We start from the raw sequence: 26,371 nt of genomic DNA, 5'->3' as shown, positions 1-26,371 counted from the left end.
CAGCCTCATCCTAGAGTTCTCAGCAGCCACCAATAAAGTTAGACAAGGGTTGCAAATGTTAGGGAAATCACGAGCAGCTTCAATGCTTATACCAATGCTCCTGCAAATGAAACAATGGTTGCATTAATGTGATCATTTACGATCGTTTATCCAGAAAATCCAGGAGAAACCAACCAAAAAAAAAAAAATGCTAGACATATGAGAAAATCCCAAAAGAGCCAGATGCGACATTTTTTCTGTCCTTGTAGCCAGTAATTCTAGGTCTATGAGCTATTTCTAAATTCTAAATCTCAGTCTTTTCCTATTTCGATGGACTCCTAAAAACTGCAGAAGTAGTCAGAAGTCCTTTCAGAAAGCAAACTTGGACAGGACAGCCCACGACCAAGTCCCAGCTGCTTGAGAGACTGAGGCAGGGAGAATTATTTGGCCTCAAGATTTGGGGACCAGCCAGGTAGCACAGTATGATTCTGTTGCTCATGTATTTTAAAATTATAAGTTCCATAGTTGCGATTTTATGGTATCCATATGAAATGGCCCACTGTCCTCATGAGTAAGTCACCTGGGCCTCAGAGCACCTCCCACAGTCCCGGCTACTGTAGAGGCTGAGGCCGGAGGATGTTAAATTTCACACCTGCCTGGGCTGTGGAGTGAGTTCAAGGCTGGCCCAGGCCACTTAGTAAGACACGTCTCAGAATTCAACGGAAAGTAAAACAGAAGCAGGGCTGGGAATCCAGCTCAATGTAGAGTAAATGCCTACCGTGCATAGTCCCCAGGACCACTGAGAAAGGACAAGGAAATAAAGACTTAAAACCAGGGCTTAAACTTTTCGTATTGGGTTTTTGTTGTTGTGTTAGTCCGTGTGATATATTTGAACACTTTTACACATAGCACATATGAGAACAGAAGTATATGCAGGATTCAACCTGGTTAAACATTCGTTCAGTCCTGAGCTTCTCATAGTTAATATAATTTAAATTCATAGCAAATTCTTTTAAAATGTATTTAATTTGTATGCTGCAGAGACTCAGCTAAACGTTGTTCACTTGACAAGTAATACTCTTTTTGTATCTGTCACACTTAAAAGTCTGATACATAAAACTGTAATAATATACTGATAATCCAAACTTGAGAGCTAAATATTAAATTCTTTTATCCTGTCCAGAATAAATTCTACCTTTAAAAATATTTTTAATAACATTAAAAGTTTTATTTGCCCGTATGGTTTCGTGACTGAGTTAGTAAGATGATTTTCGAATCGTGGGTTAATACAAATGTGACAGCCTAGTCAAGCTGCGTGTAATCCACAACACTGTTGCTGACTTTTAGTGTGGGGAAAGGATTCTACTGGAATGAGCTTCTCTGTCATGTTAGAAATGAGCATCTTTTGTAAAATCAAAGCCCCCGAGTCACAACTGTGAGTTACCAGCCCGAGACACACTTTATTCTTTAGTACTCGTCTGAGACTTTTTGTGTTACAAAAAGTTAGCGATAAATCTGCTGGTCATAAAGCTGTAATACTGCAGTATAGCCTCTTGTAAGCCCAACATTAAAGATGGCCAGAACCGAACTATATATTAAACAGAACATAAATGAGACCATGAATAAATAAATGAAAATAAAATCGTATGGTACAACTGCACAAAATTCTATGGACATGTCCATGGACCAAACTCCGAGGGCTCCAAGGTCATTACAAAGGCATCACTTCATAAGCTAGCGTACACGTTTACACATGTGAACAGGTCTGAGGGTGCGAGAGGAGCTGTGCGGCGCTATAGAAGGTGTGAGTGAAAATAGGGAGGACCTGAACATAGATACGCAGCACACGTTCAGAAGAGACTGTAGTCTTTATTATCAGACCAGCCCCGAAAGACCATCACGAACTGTGTGTTTCTCACGGGCTCAGGGACTCTACAGCCGGGTTCTACTTTCAGAGTCTAAACAATACATCAGAGTCTAATAAGTGCTAATGGGGATTTTTTTTCTTTTCAACGTTGTGGGAAAGTGTGAATTAATTGTATTTTCACATCTGGTTCATTATCTGGGAAAAAAATGAATTCTTTGCTTATTCCTCATAGAAAAATAAGTTCTAAATGCATTAAAGACTTCAATGGGAAAAATAAAACCATGAGACTCCCCTCACAGGCTCCTAAAAACTACACGTAAACTCCAGGGTGGGAAAACCGTCCCCACGTGGGCCGTCCAAGGTTCTTTTTTGACCACTTAAAACTTGAAAACTTTTAGGTTTCAAAAGAACCATGTGGGGAAGAAAAGAAGCTGGTAAACAATGAACGCAACTGGAAGACCCAACTGGGACCCCGTAGAACTCCCCAGTTCAGCTAAGCATGGGCGGAGAGCAAGGAGGAACTGAATGTTGCCGAAGGAGGCAGACCCAGATGGTCAGCATGTGCAGACTCACTGGTAGACAGGGAAGTGTAAAAATTTTAAAGGAAGAGTTAATATCTTGACTTTTTGAGACAAGAGAATAATAAACGTAGAGTATAACCCCTGCCCGACAGGAAGCTGGCAAAAGGTCGTGCATGTTCTTTACAAAAGAGGATACAAAAGGCTGGAACTCTTTTTAGAGTGCAGGCATGCAACATCTTATAAAATTCAAACTGCATGTTTCCTTCCTTACCCAGCAGCTCTTCCTCCCATGCAATAAAAGCAGAGCATATAGGGGACCATATAATAAATGTTTGCTGCATGTTCGTGGTAACCAAAAAAGGGTGAATGTCTGCCGATGGATTAATAACTCAAAAGCATGGCACATCCCTGCTGTGAATTATTGTATAAACACTAAAGAACACTAAAAAGACTGCATTGGTGTTAAATCCAAGAGGCTTGCAGAGCTTTCTGTGTTGTATTGTGCAGCAAAATTCATGATGAGGATAAGTGTGTGTAATGTCTCCATTTTGTTAAAAAAAAAATGTCCCCCAAGCAGGCTACATAGGTGACTGCAGTATGCTCTAAGCAGATGGAAGTGTGGCAGAGTTTGCTGGGCTAGCCCCCAGGAATGAGGGGTAGAGAGGGCTTGAAGTGTATTGAGGAGAGATTCAAATAAAAGAGAGAAAGGGGAAAGGTAGCAGAGTCTATGTACGATGTGTGTACCGACACGGAACAGCGGAGGAGAAAGATGAACCCAAAAATGCATGCGGAGCTGCTGAGACAGCCCTTGGCCACGCCTTCTGCTCGCCATGAGACCCCAGCTGCCGTCGCTGTAGAGAAGTGACAGCAGTCATTCCTAGTCTCCTTATAGCCTGGTGAAATCGCAGGGCTGCTTCCCATCAACCCTGGGCTAAAGCCAGCACTTGAGAGAGTCCCTGGCCTGGCTCTCCTGTCTGACCCCAGCAGCCTTGGGGAAGGTGTGTGTCATTGGTCAGACTCTCTCCAGGTAACTGGTGTAGGTTTGAGATTCTCTTAGAGGGGCTTGTTCGATTCCATGACTGCAGAGCTGACTGGGTTTGAGGATATAGATTCCATCAAAACAGAGGATAAATCATGGGCCAGTCTCTTTGAACTTGTCAGGATCAAGTAAGAGTGACTCACGTGCCCTGGACGGAGATAGCTCACTCCTTCCAAACACGTCTTCATCATCTTTATTTTGCAAAACAGAAAAATGGGCACCTCTGACGCCTGAGGAGAGCATGCGAAAGTTGGCACCTCAGAGACTCTATCTACCCAAGATTAGTGCCCCAGGGAGTGTTTCTGTGGTCTCCTTTCACCTTTGTACTGTGCCCCCAGTCAGGTACATCCTTCACATGCTACAGGTTTCCCCAAAACACGCTGTCAATGCCTGAGAGTGTTAGAGGGTGCTCTTCTCAAAGGAGGTACCAGGAGCACCCTTCCCCATACTCAGCATCATCCTGCCCAATCCTGTAGGGCCCATGCCCTGTGAGCCCCGTACTCTGATGCACTGAGTCCTTATTTCACAAAAGCACAGGAACATCCTTGGCTGACCAACCTCGCTAAGCCCCCACGCTTCCCACCGTTGCATCCCCATCACCCTGTTGTCACAGGTTACCTCCTCTGCAGTACACACAGGGGCTCAGAAACTTCCTGGCTTTTCTTCCTCACTGAAGCCATGTCTGAATTCTCAGTGCCGCCCACACTGTCTGCTCCCGTCTCGTTCACAGTAAGTGACCACAGTAAATGGGGTACCAGTGCCTCCTAAACCATGCAGAGAGACCCAGGAGGAAAAGTTGTACAACCCACACGCCACTTCCTGGAGCTAACTGTAGCGTGAGCCCCATCACTGCTGGTTCTAGATAAGAGGGCAGCCTTCACCACTGAGTTCTGGGCTCATCGGGACTTATGTTCTTAGCACTCCGTGCATCCATTTACATGGATTAACAATAAAAAAATTGTTATTTTTAATTTTTTTATTTCTTTTGTCCTATTTGGAAGATGAGTGGGGAGTTGTGAATCATGGAGTCTCGGGTTTGGACTTGACCAGAAGTTAAGTCATTGCCCGCAGAACCGAAACCCTGGCACAGTGTGAGGCAGAGGGCTGTGTTTAATGGCTTATTGTCTCCACACAGATCTTCACCGCGTTGCCGCCCTTCACTCTGGGAATCTTTGAGAGGTCTTGTACTCAGGAGAGCATGCTGAGGTTTCCACAGCTCTACAAGATCACTCAGAACGCAGAAGGCTTCAACACTAAGGTAAACGATGTGATGAAACTCTCGTCTACAAAAGGCACAACTCTGCCTCTCCTTCGGCTCTGAGTACCCTCCCATGAGATGAGCGGTCCTTTACAGAGGGCGCTGACACAGGGCCTTCACATCGGGTCCTGTGAGCCAGATGAAATTCCCTCAGATCCAGCCAGCGTCTCCTGCCTACTACCCACAGCTCTGGTATTCTGTGGGCAGCAGCATCCCATGTCCCTTCCCATTACAGTCAGCCATATGCTCTCATGTGGCCCTTGTTAAGGCTGGCTACAAACCTAGCTTACTGGTTTTAATTTTGTGTGTGAGGTATATGCATGCTTGCACATGGTGGGAGGGGCACACAGATGCAGGTGCATGCAGAGGCCAGGTGAGAGCATTGGGTGTCTATCATTCTCCACTCTGTTTTTTGAGACGAAATCCTTCATGAAGCCCGAAACTCACTGGTTTGGGTATTTTGGGGTGGCCTCCTGACCAGAAAGCTCTCATCTGCCTGTCTCTGCCATGCACCACCCAGTGCCAGGTTTAAAGGCATGCACAGCCTGTTCTGATTTTCAAATGAGCTGGGCATCCAAACTAAGGTCCTTCTGTCTTCTGGGGATGCCTAGAACTCAAAAGTGTTGTGTATTTCAGAGGCCTTTGGGGGGAAAGGATAGAATTTGGAATACTTGCCTTGTATAATATGTCTTGGAGACGGAATCAAGTCTAAATAGTCAACGAGTGCTCAACAAGTTTTGGGTTTTGGAGGAGTCAGCATTTGCTACTTTCAGAATGGAGATGCTCAACCTGGACAGATTATTCTGTAGGGGCCCAGGAATACCAAGGTGGGCCCATATATACATGCTAACATTGGCTAATGTTGCCTGAAGGGAAGCCATGGATCTCCTCTGCAGAGAAGGCAAATGGTGAGCATGGCCCTGGTGCTGAGTGGGAGGGGACTACAAGGGTGTAGAGGACCACCCACCTCTTCAGGCTGTTCCCGAGGAGATGCTACTGAGGATGGCTGGCTGTCGCGGCTGCCTTATCCTTGGGCAGTTGCAAGACTGGAGAAAATAAGAGGCATTCTATTGATTCTGCCACTTCTCATGCTTGCTGACTAATCTGCCAGCCTCTGCTTACTGAGTCTGTTAGTGGGGAGGTAGAGGCCTCCTTGCCACACTGCTTTGCTTTCACAAACCAAGTCTATTGTCTGCAGTCTGGATCTTTAGGGGTGGCGTGTAAGCAGAAAATAAATCCACTCTACCAGCTGAAGAACTGGGTGGGCCTCGGCCTTGCAGGCACCTAGGAGGCTTTTTTGACTTTTTTAATGGAGAGGTCAGGAAAAGGATGGGCAAACATGAACCCATAAGGGCTGAACTTAAGGAGCAATGGTACAGTCTTCCCAGCACACACGGGGCCTGGATCTGAGACCAGTCATCAGGGTAAAATTACAGGTAAATAAAACTGGGGACAAATCTGGTTGCCTTATAAAGTGACAAGTCATGCTGTTTGGTGCTCCTAACTGCGGTTCAGCCACTTTCGTGACATTCTGTAGCGACCTGGAGACCCCTGAGCATGTGTCTCCTGGGCTGGGGCTTAGTAACACAGCACATGTATAACCTGGCTTCAAAAAACAACTTTTAAAAGCGTCAAAAGGCTCATGACACTCTCATTAAGGATAAGCAGAACTCTGTGACCTTTTGTTTAATGTTGCAAACATTAAAAGAGAATTTCACATTTTTTATTCATTTTGTATCTTGGGAAGCAGTGTGCCATGTCACTGTGGATGCGCGGAGGTCAGAGGACAACCCTCAGCAGTCCGCCACGAGACTCCTGGGATTGAACTCAAGTCCTCAGACTTGGTGACAAGTACCTTTGCCCACAGAGACATCTTACCTGCCCCCAAAGAGAATTTTTTAGTGTGTGTGGCATTGACCTCCAAGATGATTTAAAAAAAAAAAAAAAAAAAAAAGAATGGCGGGTATTTTAAGACATTAAGGTGAAAAAAGTGAAAATTTATACATAAAATGGGTTTTAATGTTTTCAAAATAAATAGAATTTGTTTTTTTGCTTTCCACCTTTAACCTGTACCCCCTTTTCTGAGTGATTGTGACGTGCCCTCTTACGATGGGGAGCGCTCACACACTGAAGCTCAGTTTTCAGATGTGGATGGATGGTGTGTCATCTCCATGCAGGCTCTACTAAAGTAATAGTATCTGGAGGTCGTCCTGCCATCTACATGTAAACAGGGGAGAACAGTTTTTTTGTTTGTTTTAATCTCAGATTTTTTTTTTTAATGTGAGACTAGCAGTACCCCTTGCAGAAGGGGCGCCGCCATACCAGGGGCCTTCCCCATGCCTCACCTGTCACAAGCTGCACACGAGATCCGAATCCTGAGCGCCCTGACCCCTGGTTTGTCTCCCCACAGGTTTTCTGGGGTCACTGCATCAATGCCTTGGTCCACTCCCTCATCCTCTTCTGGCTTCCCATGAAAGTACTGGAACACGGTAGGCAATGCTTTCGTGATTTCTGCCACCAGCAAGGGATGTCGCCTGCCATGGGGCCAGCATGTGGACCCTTTTCCCCAGCTGTGCACCACACGAGATTAAAGACAGGGAACACAGACCAGTCACCCAGCAGGAGCTGGTTCCAAGTCTATCGCATGCAAGTCCTGTCAGTTCTGGAATTTTCTTTGAAATGGCTATGTAAATACTAGAAACTCCACACTCGGTTTGTGATAACTGAGTCTTTGACCTTGAGGGAGCACTTATGTCTCTTCCCCGTGAATTTAAAAGCCTCTGTTACTCACTTAAGCTTTCTGCTTCAAGTTCCTCATATCTGTATGCAGGTCTTATACATTTAATCCCATCCCATGTTTCCTGAGAGCATTCTCCCTGACACACCCCTCTGAAGTCATAGCTGATTCTCCAGGTTGGCTTTAGTCCCTCTGCACAGGATAGCCTGTGCTAGTTCCCTCTTCTTGATGAAAACACACCATAAAAATGCCATCCCTCTCAAATCATCAGAAGCTCCCCGGGGAAAAAGTAATTGCTAATGTTGGCTAGACAAGGCCCTGGATTTTCCGAAGGACATAGGAGTATAAAGTTTACAAACTGTTCCTGTCGGTGTGCCCCGTGTTCCGCCGGAATGGCTCATCGCACTGATGCTCTCTGACCCATCCCTTGTTGTCAGATGGACAGACAGCTGCTTATGTTCCATGTGCTTTCCTTTCAGACACCTCACAGCTCCCTCTCTTTAGAGGGCCCTTAAAGATCTAGGTCAGAAAATGAAACTGACTGCTTCTAGATCCCTCACTCCCACCCCAAAAAAGAACTTTTTAGCAAACCAATTGTCTTTGAACTCCAAAGCCCCTTTGCATTTCATCTTTATTTGCGGTGGATTCGATTTCTGAGGGCTCTTGAAGTCAGTGTTCATGAGTAGAAGGGCCTGGGCTATGGTTTCAGTTAAGAAGCTGTGGCATGTTGGTGACAGAGCGGCCGTCCCCTTTGCAGGATGGACTAGTGACAAGTGTGGCACACTCTGGAGCTCGAGAGCACTCGGCGGCTGGTGATTGTAAGTCAGGCTTGTGTTCACATCAGGACGGCCCTAGAAAAGTTGGCCTTCCCGCTGGCAGAGTTTCAGACGGCCATTATGTGCTACAGGGTGGCTCTCTAATGTTTGAGCTTGTGACCTACAGGGGGTGGTGGCATTGCTACTGTCTGTCTAGATTCCCTCACTCCCCAGATGTGGCCCGTGACTTGTCTCAGCATGCATCGCCGATGGATTTAAAGTTGGGGTTTGCTTCCCTTACCTGTCCCTTCCAGTTCTGTTGTTTGCCCAGCAAGTGAACCAGAGAGTACTGGGGTTTTGCATTTGTTGTCACTGTCAGCATCGGTGTCATCTGATAAATTTTTAGCGTAAGAGTTTTCTTATAGCAGAGTTGCACGTAGCCTAAAAAGTCAAAGTGTCAGAGGGAACTAAATGGCAGATATTAGGTGCATTGGCATAGGGGTCATTTTTGTTCTTCTTGATCTGATTTCCCTAACAAAGTAGATGACTCTTTTTGAGCCAATTTGTAAAGTTTCTCACTTAGAAGCAGGAATTGTTAATACCACAGACCATATGCATTCATGTTTTCATGTGCTGGATTTCAAGGGTGAAAGATAAATTTAGGGGCCAGCAAAATGGCCCAGCAGGTAAAGGTACTTGCTGCCAAGCTTGATTTATTCATTAACCAATAAAAGCAACACATATACAGAAAGACATCCCACATCATCTCCCCTTTTCTGTCTAATTAAAAAGGGAGGTTTTAACTTTAACATGGTAATATTACATATAACAAAACAGGTAAAGCAAAAATTACAGTTATAATATTTAGTCTTTTTGTATCTGGAAAAATTAAAGAAGATATTCTATCATCTATCCTATCTTTGTGAGTCTAAAGTTTTATATCTAATTTATCTTATATCATAATTAAGGAAAACTATAACTGTCTTCAGTTCCACCAAAGACCCCAGAAGGATATAATATTACCTAAGTAAACAGGAAGTGCATTGTAAGCAACTTTCAAAACTCTAGAATTGACAGAGACATCTTGCTGCCTGGACAATCACACAAAGTTTTTCCATAACATTGGGGCATCCATCTTTAGCCTATAGGCTGATAATACCTGGCAGACTTTTCAGTGAAGCAGGAAATTTGAAGATCTGTTCTGTCTTGTACTGGCAAAGTTCATCAGTTACTTTCTTCTATGTTCTGCAGAATGTCTGGCAGTTTCTTCTATGGAGGGAACCCTGAAGGACCATTCCATCATTTGAAAAGTTCAGCAGTCACTTTTCTGTGGGTCTTGCATGTCCAGTTCATATAGCATAGCATAAAGCAATCTAGGCAAGAGCAGCTTCTTGCCCAAATGGCTAGCCTTGTCACATTGAAGGCAAATTCCATAACAAGTTTCTTCTATGCTCATCAACCTCTCTGAAATAATTGGTGCTGCCAAAAGCAGACATGTCTCACTGTTGAGAAAAGTCTAAGTTCTTAAAACATTTTAAATGCCATAGTCTGTAGGCTTTGGAGTGTGGAAGATAATCTATGTAACTGAAATATATCTCTATATAGCTAGAAAGCTTAAGATGACTACAAGTTTGACTATTATGAATGACTATTAATCTGCAATTTTCAATTATACATTACATTTTTAATTGAACTGTATAAACATAATACCATATACAAGAGTAGAAATACATATGTACAATGTAATAAAATCAACATTAAATTTGTATTAATAGACCAAGACCCATACCAATGCAAAGTATTCATCTCTATATCATATTCTATTTTTTTTGAGAAATTGACTATAACCATTAATCACTTATAATCAACCCTTTTAAATGAAAATAAACATTTATAAACAATCATTTTGGGAATTTGGGTGTAGTTTTCTCCAAACTGCTTCCTACTGTTTGTTGGGCAAAATACTTTTAGGGGTTCATGGAGACCTTTCAGGGATCTTGTTTTATAAAACCACATTAGCCTGAAAGGAATCCACAGGTTCTCATCTTCTGTGGAAACAAAAGCTAATCTCTTTTCCAAAGTAACATATTCTTAGACTCAAATTTTTAAGTCAAGATACCCTTAAAATATATATGTTGCTTTACCTTAGCAGCCCCCAGAATCAAACATTTCTCTGCAGTCAAAAAAATTCAAAGAAAACACAATAACATAAATAATCCAGACTCTCTGTGTAGTATATTCTATCTTTACATGGCTTATTTTTCTTTACTCCTTTGATCTATGACTGTACTCTTTTATATTACTTTTACTGTCTCTTTAAAAGCTTTATTTCTTTTTATAACTGACTATATCTTACATACTTTTTAAACACATGGTGACCTGTTCGGAGGTTTATTTTTGTCTGAATCTGTCTTTATTGCATATCTGTAATCATTTTCTGACTAGGAGTGCTTCTTAAAATACTAAGCAGCATGGCTAGGACTAAGGCTGCTTTGCTTTTTGGCCCTGCCCAGTCCAACATGGTGGAGATATGTTTATCACCAGCTCTGTGAGCCGTGCCACTGCTCCAGCTTCAGAGACGCAACAGGTCTATGTTGCCATTAAGCAATTTGTAACATGCTGTTCACAGACCCCTTTAAGTGCAGGATCTCATGAAAGAACCAGAGTTCATTCTGCCAGCTCAAACCGGGAAGCCAGATCTTAAAGAAGCCATGTAATTTTTTGCTGCTAGCACTAAATCAGAAAGACATCTCTTAAAGGAGCTGTGCCTTTGCTTGCTGCCAGCAAGCAGAGTCTGTCTGAAAAAAAATGTGGCCACCAAGAAGCTGTGCTTAATTCTTTTCTTTTGTGTCTAGAATTCCTTCTCAAGCTTTCTCAGTTATGTGAATGTAGCTGCCCCCCATTGGCATGCCATTTGTAAACAGAGACTGCTCCTTCATTTCCTGACTGCTCAAACTCAAATAATCACACAGATACTATATTAATTACAACACTGCTTGGCCAATAGCTTAGGCATATTCTTGGCTAACTCTTAATAACCCATTTCTTTTAATCTATGTATCACTACGAGGCTGTGGCCTACCAGTAAAATTTTCTGGCATCTTTATCCTTAGGCAGCTACATGGTGTCTCTCCAACTCTGTCTACTCTCTCTATCTCTGTTCTGATTTCCTGCCTGGCTTTACTCTGCTAAACCATTGACCCAAGAGATTTATTCATTAACCAGTAAAAACAACACATATACAGAAGGACATCCCATATCATGTGTGTTTCATTTTATTTGGATAGATAGATTTTGTAGGATGTCAATGGTAAAAATCCAGAAAGTGATTTAATGTCCTAAATACAAGTAAATTATTTTCCTTCCCTCCCTTCTTTTTTTACTCCTTCTTTCCTTCCTTCTTCCATTTCCTTCCCTTCCTTTCCCTCTCTCCATCCTCCCTCCCTCCCTCCCTTCCTTCCTTCTTCTGTTCCCTTCCTTTCCCTCTCTCCATCCTCCCTCCCTCCCTCCCTTCCTTCCTTCTTCTGTTCCCTTCCTTTCCCTCTCTCCATCCTCCCTCCCTCCCTCCCTCCCTCCCTCCCTCCCTCCCTTCCTTCCTTCTTCTGTTTCCTTCCTTTCCCTCTCTCCGACCTCCCTCCCTCCCTCCCTCTCTCCCTCCCTTCCTTCCTTCTTTCCTCCCTTCCTCCCTCCATCTATAGCTCCAGCTCCAGGGTATCTTATGCGACTGACTTCTTTAGGCACCTACTCTCCCATATACAAAACCATACAGAAAGAAACACACACATATACATGAAATATTAAAATAATAATAGTAGTAGTTATAATAATAAATCTATAACTAAGATAATTGTAATAGTAGTAATCATAATAATTTTTTAGCTTTTCAACACAGAGTTTCTCTGTATAGCTTTGGCGCCTGTCCTGGAACTCACTCTGTAGACCAAGCTAGTTTTGAACTCACAGAGATCTGCCTGCCTCTGCCTCACAAGTTCACCACCACTGCCTGGCAATAAAAAACCTTTTAAAAAAAATAAGAAACATGTACTCTGTCTCCAAGAGTACAGGAACATAGTGCCAATTTGAGACAATCCTGGGTGTTCTCCAAAGCTAAGGACCCCATCTAGTACAGACTGTCTTCAGGCCTACCTCCCTCCTTCCTCAGCTACTTCCTGAAGCCCTTCCTTAGCCTCACCCCTACTCAAAGTCCAGAGGAACCTTTGTTTGAGCAGGACTAAGGTCTCTAGAGTGACTTTGTATCTTCTTATGCTACCATGTGAATTATGTCATAAAAATTGATGAGTTTTATTATAAAACCCTCTCCCAACCATTGGTGACAAAAGGCTCGGGTACCTATGAGCTCTATTTATTTTTTTCCAGGGCAATATGATCTAGGGAAGAAATATTCTTAAGGTGTGGGCAGGTCATTCATTCTCTAGAATGTTTCCAAGAATTTTCCTTTGCTTATTTTTGCTTGGTTTTGGATAGACTTCCAAAGCAGTCGTGTTCATGGAGTTTGTGAGGACTCCTTTCAAGTTTCAAAATAAATTTTTCCTCTCAGGAAAATCAATAAATCAGATTTCTCTCAATGTCCTACCATCAAGCACCCGATGTGATTTACCTAAATCCACCACCACTTTGATCTGAACATGTCCATAGGTTAAGATTATGGATGGCGTGGTCTCAGGTCCCACAACTCAAGGGCCATGTTGGCTGCTCTCAGGCTTCCACTGGCATTTCCAGCCTACCCAGCTGGACGGCCCTCCTTGAAGTAGAATGTGATTATTGGCAAAAGAACATAAAATTAATTTTGATTTGAAAGAAATTTTTTCCTGATTTTCCTTGATGAAATTTATAAAGGAAGAAAATAGAAGAAGGAATGCGCTTTTCAGAAGAGAAAGCTTCCATTAAAATATTGGTGCCGGTTAGTTTGTTTTTTGTTTTGTTTGTTTTTCAACTTGACCCAAGCTAGGGTCATCAGGGAAGAAAGAACCTCAGCTGAGAAAATGCCTCTGTCGGAGTAGCCTATAGGGAGGTCTGTGGCGGGGTGGGGGTGCTTCTTAATTAATTATTGATATGGGAGGTCCCTCAGCCCACTGTGGGCGATGCCATCCCTTTGCAGGTGGTCCTGAGGTATAAGAAAGGGAGCTGAGTGTGAGCCTGAGAAACAGCATTCCCTCATTCCCTCATGGTCACTGCGTCAGTTCCGAACCCCAGGTTCAAGCCTCGAGTTCCTGCCCTGACTTCCCCTTGTGATGGGCTGGGATCAGAGCCTGTGCACCAATAAGCCCTTTTCTCCCCCAATTGCCGTAGACTGTAGTGTTTTATCATGGCAATAGAGAGGTAGATGCTCCAATGCTGACCCCAGTTCCTTGGAGTCTGCAGTGGAAATAATCAGTCACTTTTAAGAAGGAAATGTAGCATGGCGGTACTTCACTATTGACACCGATTAAGAAACGGGCTTTTCAGCATTGGAGAAGGCAGTTATGCACCAAATGTGTCACTACTGTGAGAGTGGGTCTGTGACAGATGCTGGGAAGTGACTCTGTTGATCGTGCTAGCCCATAATAGTATGACTGTCACTGTTGCTGTGAGCTCCGATGTGCATCCTGTAAACACTCATGACTTGTTCCACACTGAGCTGGATTTAGGCAAGTCTGCCAGCATTCTGTGAGCTCTTAAACTCCATCACACCTCTTCATGAGGCAAAGCAGAGGAATGGGCACATTCCTCTAGAGTCTAGACCAGGGGACTCCCAAGTGCTAGAGATGCACAGAACACATGACCCCTTCTGCTCTGGAACTCATAGCCAGGGAAGGCTTGAAGAGGGGGGCCCCAGGTCAGATGGAATGTGTTCCCGGGAAACCTAACCTTCCAGACCATAAGGACACTCTGAGAATGTAGCAATAGACCAGACAGAGGCAAACACCTAAGTGAATAAACGGGTGTGAGACAGCATCCCACGTTTCTGTTTCTGTAGTTTGGCAAAAAGCTCAAGGGAGTATCTTTAACCAGGATGCACTCCACTTGGGAGTGGCTCTGGTCATGGGTGTGCACCGGTCAGTGGTGTGTACCAATCAGGGATGTGCACCAGTCAGGGGTGTACACCAATCAGAGGTGTGCACCAGTCAGGGGTGTGCTCCGATCAGAGGTGTGCACCAGTCAGGAGTGTGCACCATTCAGGGGTGTGCACCATTCAGGGGTGTGCACCAGTCAGGGTGTGCACCAGTCAGGGGTGTGCACTGGTCAGAGGCGTGTGCTGGTCAGGGGTGTGCACAGGTCAGGAGTGTATTAACTGTGTGTTTTCTGTACTCTTGGCACTCCCGCTTAAGCCTTTGATCCTGGAGAAGCTGTTCCTCCAGGGCGGGTTAATTTCCATGGGTGGCTGGTGACAAGCCCTCAGTAGATAGGCCTCCTGGTGACAAGACCTCGGCAGATAGACAGGCCTCCAGGCATCTCCTCATCAGATCTATACACCCATACTCCTCCTTATGTTAGCTCTGGCCAGTGCTCCAAGCACCAGGGAACACCCCTGTGATCCAGATCTGCTGACATTATTCAGGCTTCCCAATCCTAAATGTGCTCAGGGCACCTTAACCACGTCTTTCTCTGAGAACCCTGAAAGTTCTGGCCCATGTTTTGCCCTCCTCTCCTGCAAGTTCTAATGGGATCCTCCATGGAATTTTCCTGTGTACCCCTCTGGTCCATGATTTCCATGGTAAGGAAGTCTTAAACAACATAAAAGTCTTGATGATCCTAGTCTATCAAGTGAAGAGAATATATTCTTTTTATCTGGGGTGGTAGTGGGTGAACCTAGGGCCTTGCTCATATTAGGCAAGTTCCCTACTATTGGGCTGCATCCCCAGCCCTCTTCTCTCTACTGCTGGACTACATCCCCAGCCCTCTTCTTACTTTTTCCTCTTTTTTTTAATTCAGAAGTAGAACCTCGATAATTTGGCCGAATGACTCTGGTTTCCACGCTCACTCGTTAATGCCTTGAGCTTTCAGTCTTGCCTCTGCCTCGCAAATGCTGAAATGACAAGCCACCAACGTGCTCATTCCCATTGTATGCCTAAGCTCGGGAGCCTCATGGCCACAGAGTGAAGTGTGGCTGAACCCACAGCCCTTAACAAGGAAACAGGCACATGCTCTTTTGGTGGGAAGGAGATGCTTCCATCTGTGAGAGACTGGGGAAGGAGGGGCACAGCTGCTGTTGAGATCTCCTCACGATGTAGGTGACAGCTACCTGCTTTCATCTGTGTGAGGACCATGTATCAGACCCTCCATCTATTCATCCTTAACCCAAGTCCTTTCTAGGCAGAGAGAGGCTAGCACACAAGCTTTTGTCTCTATCTGTTGTTAGCTGATATGGCTACCAGTGGGTTTCACAGAAGGACAGCTTCCCAGAGCCATTCTTGTGCTTAGAGAGGACAGTGGGGCACTGCACCTGGTGCCAACAGCCATCAGGTTCAGTCCCACAGGCTCCCCTGAGCCCACAGCCCCTGAGCTCACCCTCAGCTTCCATACGAGCCGGAGAAATTTGTTTGTTCCTTCCTAAATGAATCTCTCACTTCTATTGATAACTGTTAGCAGGATTTTGTCAGCCCCCCCCCCCCCCGTCCAGGTACCAGCACTTGGGGAATGTCCATTATCTGACCGCCAGAGATAAAAAAAAAAAAAAAACCACCTATCCGTGGCCACATTGATATTAGGATATTAGGTGTCACCATCAAGTTTACCTTCTCTCATTTTTAACTTCCCTTTTCAAGTCTATTTTTAGTAAACACAAGGGGAAAAAGATACTGAAATCTGAGTTCCGTATCCTTAACTTCATCCAGCTGAGATGGCAAAGCAAGAAGAAAACCCAAAGGCTCATGTAACCAGGAACTTAACCCAGCGCCGTCATGAATGTAATTATAATCGCTACCACTTGTATAAACCCTTCTTTTTAGAGAGTGCTTTCCAACATTTCATCCCACTCTCTATAGAGACAGGGAAGAAAATAAATGTCCTCTTTATGAATGTGTAGTTGGGAGCAGAAATAACAGTGCCAGCGATAGCGATAGTGGAGCCATGTCCACAGGTTCGGTTCTGAACGTTTATTTGCAAAAGTTATCTGAATCCTGGACAATATCTCTGCTCTGGATATAAACCCAGGAGTAGCAAGCCATCTGTAGCTTCTCTGAGCCTCTGGAATCTTAAGAGGCCCAGCTGCTTAGGCAAGGGGTGGGGTCCCGCCTGAGAGTCTGGAGTCTGCTCTGCTCTGAAATCCTTCTGCTGAAAGTTTCGGAGCAAAGGAAGAGAAGGCAGTGGGGACTTGGCATCGGTTCCAACCAAAATGTCTTGGCAAATGCTCATATGGCAGGAGAAGAGGCCGGTGTTCCTGACTGCTCCCTAATGCCTTCTCCAGGACAAGATGCCTGTGGCTGTCACTCAGCTGTCCCCTGGTTCATACTCCAACAGAAGGACACATACGTATCTCCCATCTGCTTTCAGGATCGCCACATCCTATCGTATTAGCCATACAGCATCCTGCTAGGACCTTTTGCCTTTTGTCGGAGCCATTCCTGAAGGCTGTGACTTGGCTGGGTAACGATGTGATGTTTTTAATGAACAGTTAATTGCATCTTTGTGAAGTGTCGTCAGTCTCCTCTTTGGAGGATTCTAAAGGGGTTCCCTGATCATTCTGTCTGTTCAGAAAACGAGACATACTTTTCTTATAAATTGTGGCTTTTCCCACAACTATTTTCAAAGAAATTTAGCATACAACGTTTTAGGAACTGTTACTACTTAATACGGAAGCCAGTGTGGTCTTGTCCCAGTTGTCCACAAAAGCTTGCTATAATGGCTACCTCAGCACCTCATCTTTCTAAGCCTACATTATGCTGGTCCCTGAACCCAACATAAAAATTGCAAACAACATGTGTCTGGAAGAACAGACTCCCAAGCTGCTTGCATGGGGCTCCTCTTGACACCTCAGACTGTCCGTGTCTCAGAGAGTACCCTGCTCTCCAGGACAGCTCTCCTCCCTTGCATGGAGCCTGAGCACCCTCATGACAGAGGGTCTGTCACATACAGCTAGCTGCAGCTCAATCTAAAGGCAGCTCAGCTGTGTCAAGCCAATACATAGTAAGTTGACTTTTTTCTTCACCCCGTGGAAATCATTCAGTAGGCTTTAGGAATCGATGGTGAGTGGTCTCCTTTTCCAGGTTAATCCTCCCTCCTCCTCAGGTCAGGCCTCCTCCTCAGATCATCCTCCCTCTCCCAAGCCAGTCTTCCCTCCTCTCTCAGGTCCACCCTCCCTCCTCTCTCAGGTCAGCCCTCCCTCCTCTCTCAGGTCAGCCCCCCTTCCTCTCAGATTATCCCTTCCTATTTATTTTACAGTGTGCATAAAATGCGGACTGCATTCTGAGCCCTCTGTAGCAGACAGATGCTTCACATTTTCAAATCTCTTTTAGTCCCATGAATCAGCCTCCACTGGAAACACTGACACTGAAGGAGACTCGGAGTGAGTGTGGTTTGCACACTTGTGATTCCGACCCTGGTAAATCTGAGGCGTGTGTAATAAGCTTGATGCCAGCGAGGCTACGGCAATACCCTGTCTCAAAAACAAAAAACAACGACTGGGCATAGGGGAGTTAGAACTCAGCAAGGAGCACTTCCCTAATATGTGGAAGGTCCTGAGTTCTGTCACCAGTATAGCAGATAAAAGAAAATAAATGTCAGGCCAGATGTGGTCGTGTACGTCAGTAACGCTGGCAGTTGGGGATTGTCCCAACACTCAAACAACAACCAAAGCTGCGAGACCGTGACTGTGGGCTTTGTGTTTTGGCTCAGTCTTCCTCTCCATCTAACTCCCACCCGGCCAGAGTTTTTTCTAGGTTCCCCAAGGCTAGTGCAGATGGACCATCAAGGCTCCGGATCACTGCTCATCCCAGCTAAAACTCTCTGTGCCTGTGAATACACAGGATGGGTAGACTGGAAAATCCATCTGGACCTAGTAGAGGAAGGGGAGCCTAGGCTCGCATCTCTGCCACTGAATGCAAGGGGCTGGTGAAACAGCTAAGAGCATTGTACATTTCCTGCCCAAAGGGAAACTTAGGGCTCATTTCAGGCATTGTCACTACATCTTCCTCTTTAATCTCTGTCCCTCCATGAAACCTCCATGTTAGAAATGAGGCTTGTAGGGCTCAGTCTCAAATCTTAAAAAGAAAGAAAGAAAGAAAGAAAGAAAGAAAGAAAGAAAGAAAGAAAGAAAGAAAGAAAGAAAGAAAGAAAGAGAAAAGAAAGAAGAAAAAAGAAAACAACCTCTCTGCCAGTGGAACTGGGTTAAGAAAGCCAGGTTGTGCCAATGTCTCCTAACTCTCATGACCCGGATTTGCCTGCTAAGCTAATTCCTTCCTCTACATTGTTCACCAAAGTCTTTCTCTTGCATACAGTCATGTTTCATGTTGGCCGTTCCTATCGTAAACTACAAACGCTGCTACGGGTCCTCACGGCTCCTCCTCCAGCCAATCTTCCGATGGCAAAGACTAGGCGACTGTCTCCGTGACAAGTCAGCCACCCATTTACCTCCCTGCTCAGCCTGAGGTCCCTCACACTCCCTGCCACTCTCCCTTTTTTGAGCAAAAAGAAAAAAGGACATTCTACTTTGAAATATTTGCCAGCTTCTGTCACTTCTCAGTACCTCTGACATGGCCTTTCTGGCCCGTATTGTCAGTTGGACTTGGGGGGGGGGGGGATATGTATCTGCTGCCCAGGACAGTAGCCAGGGGCCACCTATGGCTTCTGAGCTTCTGAAATATGACCAGTGTGTCCAGTGTGACCAGTGAACCAAGTCTCTGTAGCAGCTCCATCATTACAGAATTGTATCTCTATATGTCCACTGTTCCGTAGTTCACCCATTTCAAAGTATCATTCCATTACACAACCCAACCACGTCATCGTCATTAACTTCCAAATGTTTCATCACTCCCAAAAGCTGTCACCCGGCCCTCAAACCCTCAGCTCCTGGCAACTGCAGCCTGTCTGTGCAGATCTGTCCACTCTGGACGTTTTGTAAAAACAGAAGCATGCAACATATGGCTTTTTGATCCTGGTTTCCTTCCCCTTTCAAGGTTCGTCCGTACTGTGGCATGTACCCGTACTTCGTTCCTTGTTATTTCTCAATAATGCGCTATTGTATTGATGCGCCCCTCACTGAGTGATGGACAGTTATTTGTTCATTCGCCGGTTGATGGACATCTGCATTATGAATAGGCTACTGTGGCTGAGGAATAATGATGCTCATTGTTTTAGGCTTCATGGGCAGTTGTGAATAATGCCGCTATGAACAGTCATGTATAAGCTTTTGTGTTCCGTTCGCATTTTCATTTTTCTTGGGAATTACTGGGCCATGTAATAAATGTGCACAATCTTTTTTAGGAAGTGCCAATAGTTTCCCAAAATGTCTGCACAGCTTACTCAGCTTCCGGCCGTGTGGGAACAATTACAGGTCTCCGCACTCTTGTTGACTCCCTTTTTTTTGGGGGGGGGTTTGCGAGACAGGGTTTCTCTGTGTAACCGTCCTGGCTATCCTGGAATTCCCTCTGTAGACCAGGCTGGCCTCTAAGTCACAGAGTCTGCCTCTGCTTCTCAAGTGCTGGGATTAAAGGTGGGTGCCACCATCACCTGTCTACGACCCTTTGATTGTCACTTTTGGTATAGCCATCCTAGTGGATATGAAATTGTTTCCTTTATTCCCAATCATGTTGAGTTTCTCTGACTCCCTATCAGCATGTGTGTATCTTCTCTGCTAAATCTATCTATCCAGGTCCTTTGCCCATGCTCATATTGAGAAGTTTCACGCTGTTGGGGTCTTTCCATGTCCTAGACACAAGCTTCTCATCAGACACATGATGAATGTGTTTCTTTCGTTCTTTTGTTCTTTTTCTCATTTTCTTGATGGTGTTATCTGAAACACAAGAGTCTCTAGTTTTGCTTCAGTCTATTTGGCCCTGGTTCATCACTACGCTTGAGGCACCGTTTCTTGAGATCATTCTTAAATCTGGGGCCAGAAAGATGTGCTTCTTCCATTTATTCTAAAGGTTAGATTATTTGGGCCCTGTGATCATGTTTGATCATGTTCTGTTAATTTTTTATATTGTGACGATAGGCATGGACATAAGTAAACTCTGAAATTTGAGCCCTCCTCCATGTGGAAATAGAGACCCTAGTTACACTGAGCTTACTGGTCTAGCTTTTGCAAAACTGTTTCGTCACCTCCATCTTTTAGCTCTGTGCCCGGCGAGCAACATCTCATTCTCCCTTCTTCCTCCTCCCAAGCCTCTGGGGGTTCTTTCTGAACCAATGTTTTTTCAGTTAATTTAAAGGTAAGCGAGTGAATGGAGCCGGCGGCTGCCATAGCCGATGTGCCACTCTACCGTCACCAGTGTCACCCTTCGTCACCCACACAGCTGGCCGCCGTCCCTGGCCAAACTGGCACTGTACTTGTCACCATCCCTATTCTGTTCGCCTGTGAGTCGCACTGTTCCTCTGAGAATATTCGAAACCATTTCACCGAAGGCTCAGCATCCCCCCTCCCCCGGTCATCATCAGCCACGATTACCATGGAAGTGCAGATGCTTTGGGACAGCCCGCCTCTGCTGGCCTCTGGCTGTTTCCTCTCTCCCTGAATCTCCAGACTGGTCTTCGTGAGAGACTTTGAGCTCGTCAGGCACTGTCTTCATTAAGATTCTTAGCCGTTCCTTTTCCTTCCCAGAGCCTATATTTAATGATCATTGAATTAACTCCCCTCTGTCATTCTGATCTGTTCATGTGTTACCTCTCTCAAATAGTGTAGCTTAAATTCCTTCATAGCTGACTGAGTATCAATTTGTTCGTGTGTGTATGCTCTGTTCCCCCTCTGTCATTCAAACTCCATGAAGGCGGGAGCCTCCTCTTCCCAGTTCCCACAGTGCCTTGCACAGGGTAGATTTGAGTACATAAAACACTGAACTTACTCCTTTCATGGCTATGATCTTTGTTAAATAAGTCTCCCCTGTCTAATGTCACGTGACCCTCAGTGGAGCGTGTCTTTGAAGAGCTGCATCCACTGTTACGATAACCTCAGACCCAGTTTCTAGAAATAGACACTGTCAGTTTAGAACGGCTGTCCGCAAGGACAGGGTGAGTATCCCCAACTTGGGACCGGAAGCATTTCCTTGCTCGAAGATTTTGAACTGTGGAATAATTAACATAGACTCCACTCATTGACTGTCCATAGCCCAACACCTAAAAGGCTTTCATGGGATTTCAAAGCACTTGAGAGTCTAGGTTTTCAGATGAGGGGTACTCGGCCCACAGGTCAGTGTGTTGTCTTAATGAAATTAATTTAGCAGCTCCCTTTTCCAAGTTTCTCTGTGGTTGCTTTAAATGGGGTTCTCCCTCACCTTCTCCCCTTTCTTTATTACCTCTCCCCTTGGTGCCCAGAGCTTTGTTTTTGTCCATGGTGGAATCTCTTTCTGAACTCCTAATGTAACTCTTAACAACCCCCAGCAACAGTCATGAAGTTCAGGACTGCGGTTAATGCAGCCCTGGTGCCTGCCACTCTGGGCTTAAGTTTCCTCTGGCCACAGACTGACTTCCTGGGACCAGGATCAAAGCTGTACCCTAGAACTGGACCCAGGGGCCATCCCACAACCAGAACTCACCAGGAACGCAATTTGATTAGCACACCTTTGTAGGAAAATAAACAGAATCTTCAGCAGATTGGATGAGTAAGTCAGCCCAAATACGTGTGGGTAGCAGCAGCTGCACTGGTAATGTGAACACAGACGTCCCTGAGACCTGGCTTGTGCTGTTGTCATCATTCCCCACCCCTCCTCCCAGTCTGAACCTGAGTGCCAAGGAGGGACAGAGATGGGAAGCTATTCCTGACTTAAAACTAGTTTTTGCACGCTCAGGATCAGAGTCAGGTTTCCACTGAGCGATGTCACCAAGCAGGGTCTCTCTGCCTTCGTAGCTACTAGGGACGTTGCTAGGGACTCCTGGGAAGAAGGAAGTGTGAAAATGAAGCTTTAAAGTCCTAGCTATGCTTGAAACACCTCTCACTGGATCGGTTTGACTCCCAGAAGCTCATGTGGTTATGAGAGAACAGAGCAGTGAAAATCTCCCCAAATAGAGTCAATCACTTTGTACTACTTCTGATGCTTCACAGTCCCATGTTAGCAAAACTTAAAGGAGAAAGGTTCGAGAAGGTCCTCTGGCTGAGGCACTTGGTGTGCTCAAGACCAGTCCTTGTGTTGGCAAATTAGGTCGTTACAATAATTAACCAGGCTAGCTCAAGAGTAACAGGAATACTTTAATGGTTAAAGAGGGGAAACTTACACTATAAAAATGGGAGTTCCGAAATCCAGTAGATCCGGCGGGCACCACACAGAGAGGGTGCACACCTGCATCTCCCAGTTTTTCTACCTGGGCTCCAAGCAGCCACACCCTAACCAGATGTGATTGGTTGAGCTTCCCCATCATCCTTGTTCTGCTTATTTTCAAGCCAGACCAAAAAATAACTTTCTTGTAGGAGGCCGCTTGTTTGTTTCCCGGCTGCCCAGACTCCTGAAATAATCACACAGAAACTGTATTAATTAAATCACTGCTTGGCCCTTTAGCTCTAGATTCTTATTGGCTAACTTTTACATCTTAATTCAACCCATCTCCATTAATCCATGTATTGCCATGAGGCTGTGGCTTACCCGGTAAAGTTCAGGCATCTGCCTCTGGCAGGGCTCCATGGCTTCTCACTGACTCTGCCTCTTTTCTCCCAGCATTCAGTTTAGTTCCCCCACCACCCTAGCTCTGTTCTACCCTATCAGGCCAAGCCAGTTTCTTTATTCATTAACCAATAAAAGCAACACATAGACAGAAGGACCTCCCACACCATAACTTGATTTTGGGAAACTATATATTCAGTACAAATAACCCATTAGTTTTGTTCGAAGGTCTGCCACTTTGTATTCTTCATTTGAGGAAGACATGAGATGATAAAGTAACACCATTATAATGAGAAAGTTCCTTTAGAGTCACAAAAGAGTCTGTTTTGAAATGACCTCAGACTTTGAGAGATACTCCTACTGCTCCATTGTCTATATTCGGGGAGGGGGGGCGGACAACAGATCGTACTGTAGCCTTCTCAATACTCACAGCACTTCTTTGCTTTCCAGATACTCCGCTGGCCAGCGGTCACGCCACAGACTATTTGTTTGTCGGAAATATTGTTTACACGGTAAGTTTAGCACCGTCGAGCCATCCTTAAAGGGCACACATGTGGGTTGTAGCTCCCCGGTTATGCAAGGCTCTCCACATTAAAGTGAGATATTCTATGTCTTTATGGGCTATCAGATTCCCTGAAGTTCAGACTTCCGATCGAGAAATACTTACGTCACACCAAACCCCTGTCTTTATTTTTCACAGTACGTTGTGGTTACAGTTTGTCTGAAAGCTGGTTTGGAGACGACAGCTTGGACTAAAGTGAGTTGTCTTTGGAATTATTTCTTTCTCCATGGTAGATAGTTGTATGCCATCACTGCCATTTAATCCTTGGGGGAAACAATAAATACTATACAGTTGTCTTGTTTCGAATTTTGCAAGTAAAATTGTTTTCGATCTTTATGAAGGCAATTTGGAATTTGGACTCCAACTACTCCTGGTGCTCTGTTTGCCCGGCGCCTAGCAAGCTTACTATAATCTGCCTGAAATGAAAACTCTCATTATAACTGACGGGGTGGGGAGAGAGGCAGAGGGAAAGGAGTAAAGAGAGTGAGGGAGGAGAGAGAGAAAACACACAGAAGGAGAGATCAGAAAGTGTGGTATTTGCACATAACTTTACTATGGCAGTCCTGTGCTGCCTTTCACACTCTGACTTTTGTGTGCATTCTCCAAGAAGAGGGCGCATTGTGGCACGGACAGTTTTGTCAACTTTTTTTTTCTCCTTGAATCTCATGTTCTGAGTCCTTAAAGCACACTTCTGTGTGCTCATGAGTAAAGAATACTGTTTGCGCAGCTATCCAGGTTCATTCTATCAGCATCCCATTTCTTATTATTTCCAAGATGGGCTAACAACCACGCTTCACAGTGTCTGTCTACCAAGGTGTAATTGTAGCTCACCTACCTCCCGCTCTGGAGATAAGCAAATGGGGTAGGACGGAAGGGTCATCAGGGAGCCAGGGCGTCTCTTAAAGGATGATGGCAGTCGGGAGGTGGAAATACCAACTTAGCCAGGAGTATTGCAGGAAGAGGCAGGGAGGGTTGCAATACAGAAATGCTGGTTCAAAAATAGAACCTAAAAGGCAGAGCTTGCGAGGGATTAGAGGGCTGTAAAGAGAGAAGTCAGGGATTGTATTAAGAGCACAAGGAAGAGAGACCAACAACTTAAAGAGGCATAAGCTTCCCAAGGTTTATCTCATCCAAGTGAAGAATAGAGTCTTAGTTTCTAGAGCCAAGGAAGAGAAGGCGGCGGGGACACACAGGGAGATCTAGTGGGTGAAGAGTGGAGCAGGGTGGGGGGACTCGCTTTAGTGTTCTGTCGGATATGGGGTAGCTCTACTGAGCCCCTGTAACATGAGGGCTGGCTTGTTGGGGTTTCTGTCCCGCCCAAAACCCCACAACCAGCAAGTCCCAAAGAAAATATCACAGAGTCTGCATTAGGTTATAAACTGATTGGCCCATTAGGTCAGGCTTCTTGTTAACTCTTATAACTTATGTTACCCCATTATCCTTATCTACATTAGCCACATGGCTCCGTACCTTTCTCAGCTGGGCAAGTTACATGCTGCCTCTTCGGTGGTCTGCGCAGGAGTGACGGAGGGAGCTTCCTGTGTCCCAGAATACTCCCAGTCTCTTTGCTCCACCCCTACTTCCTGTCTGGCTTTCCCGCCTATACTGCCTGCCTGGCCAATCAGTGTTTTATTAAAATATGATTGACAGAATACAGACAATTCTCCCACATCAAGCCCCCACTTTCAGAACAACTGGAAGAAAGAATTGTGGATGTTTTGTGAATGTGAATATGCCAATTACCCTGGTCTGGTCATTGCTCACTATGAACATGCTTTGGAGTGTCACAGTGTACCTGTGAATGTGAACAATTGCGAGTAGATTTTTAAAACTCTATCAAATAGGCTCTTTCAAGTTTTTAGAATGGGTATTAGTCATTCTGAGTTGTTTTTAAATAATCTCTGCAATAACTAGGAGAGATGCTGTCTTTAGGTGGTAAGAATATTCTGTCCATTCGTCCAAATCACCTCTCTCTCACTAGATGGCTGCACCCTTGCTTCAAAAAGCAGACCCTTGAGATAAGACCAGGGATTGGTGGGTCATGACTGGGGCATGGATTTTAGAAGAAGATGAGGCACACAGCACCTTCCTCTTCAGGGTAGTATAAGCCTCCATTAATTAGACATCATCATTACAAATCCTAAGACAAGGAACTTACTGAGAAAGGCAGAGTTCTCCAGTAACTAGTACATCCTCAGTTTCTCCCCACCAAGAAAGGGGCTTGGATGTGAGATGGGGGTTGGATAGCTTATGGGCTGGAGTGGACCCTCCCCCGCACCGCCCAGGCTAGCAGAAAGCCCTGTCTAAGCATGTGTTTCTTCCACAGTTCAGTCACCTGGCCGTGTGGGGAAGCATGCTGATCTGGCTGGTATTTTTTGGTGTCTACTCAACCATCTGGCCAACCATCCCTATCGCTCCTGACATGAAAGGGCAGGTCAGTACCACGAATTGTGTGCGTCTCTCCACTGTGTTTGTGCACATGGGAGTGAACCCGCTCTCTGTGTCTTGTGACCGTGAGCTTCAGGAAAGCCTGTTGCCATCTGCCTGCGTCAGAACTTAACAGTAGAGGAACCAATTCAAGCGCAGCTGGAAGAGGTTGCCTCGTCCACGGAAGTGGTATGAGACGTTTAAGTACCGTGAAAAATGTCACCCTAGGTCCTCTGACTTACGCTGTGTGCCACATTTCCTTAGTTATGTGTTGGTTGTGTGCAACGCTGTTTGTAATTGTATACAGAATGGGAGTGGTTTTAAGGCCGTCATGATCAAAGCGTGTGTTGATTACAGGTTCAGTGTCAAGTGTATGATTGCTTAATTGCTAACTGGTCACTTGTAAAATATCTACCTCAGAACTCTAGTAATCAGATACTTAATGTGCCAGAATCTCTCTCTCTGTTCATCTCTTCAAG

General features: G+C 45.1%; 1 protein-coding gene across 7 annotated transcripts in view; it reads left to right on the top strand.

The window, feature by feature from the left end:
- The window catches only part of Atp8a2 (ATPase phospholipid transporting 8A2), a 577,323-nt gene that overhangs the window by 418,506 nt on the left and 132,446 nt on the right, over nucleotides 1–26,371 (top strand). For all 7 annotated transcript variants that reach the window (XM_087912148.1, XM_087912155.1, XM_087912154.1 and 4 more), the window contains exons 29-33: nucleotides 4,542–4,664; nucleotides 7,075–7,153; nucleotides 23,354–23,415; nucleotides 23,604–23,660; nucleotides 25,792–25,899. In XM_087912148.1, the coding sequence (XP_087768274.1) occupies nucleotides 4,542–4,664; nucleotides 7,075–7,153; nucleotides 23,354–23,415; nucleotides 23,604–23,660; nucleotides 25,792–25,899 (429 nt within the window). The remainder of the gene's footprint in view (nucleotides 1–4,541; nucleotides 4,665–7,074; nucleotides 7,154–23,353; nucleotides 23,416–23,603; nucleotides 23,661–25,791; nucleotides 25,900–26,371) is intronic.

This window comes from Myodes glareolus, chromosome 12 (genome assembly GCF_982192425.1).
Source record: "Myodes glareolus chromosome 12, mMyoGla1.1, whole genome shotgun sequence".
NCBI lineage: Eukaryota > Metazoa > Chordata > Mammalia > Rodentia > Cricetidae > Myodes > Myodes glareolus.
The sequence above is the reverse complement of the archived record's forward strand: the minus strand, read 5'-3'. Positions and strand labels throughout refer to the sequence as shown.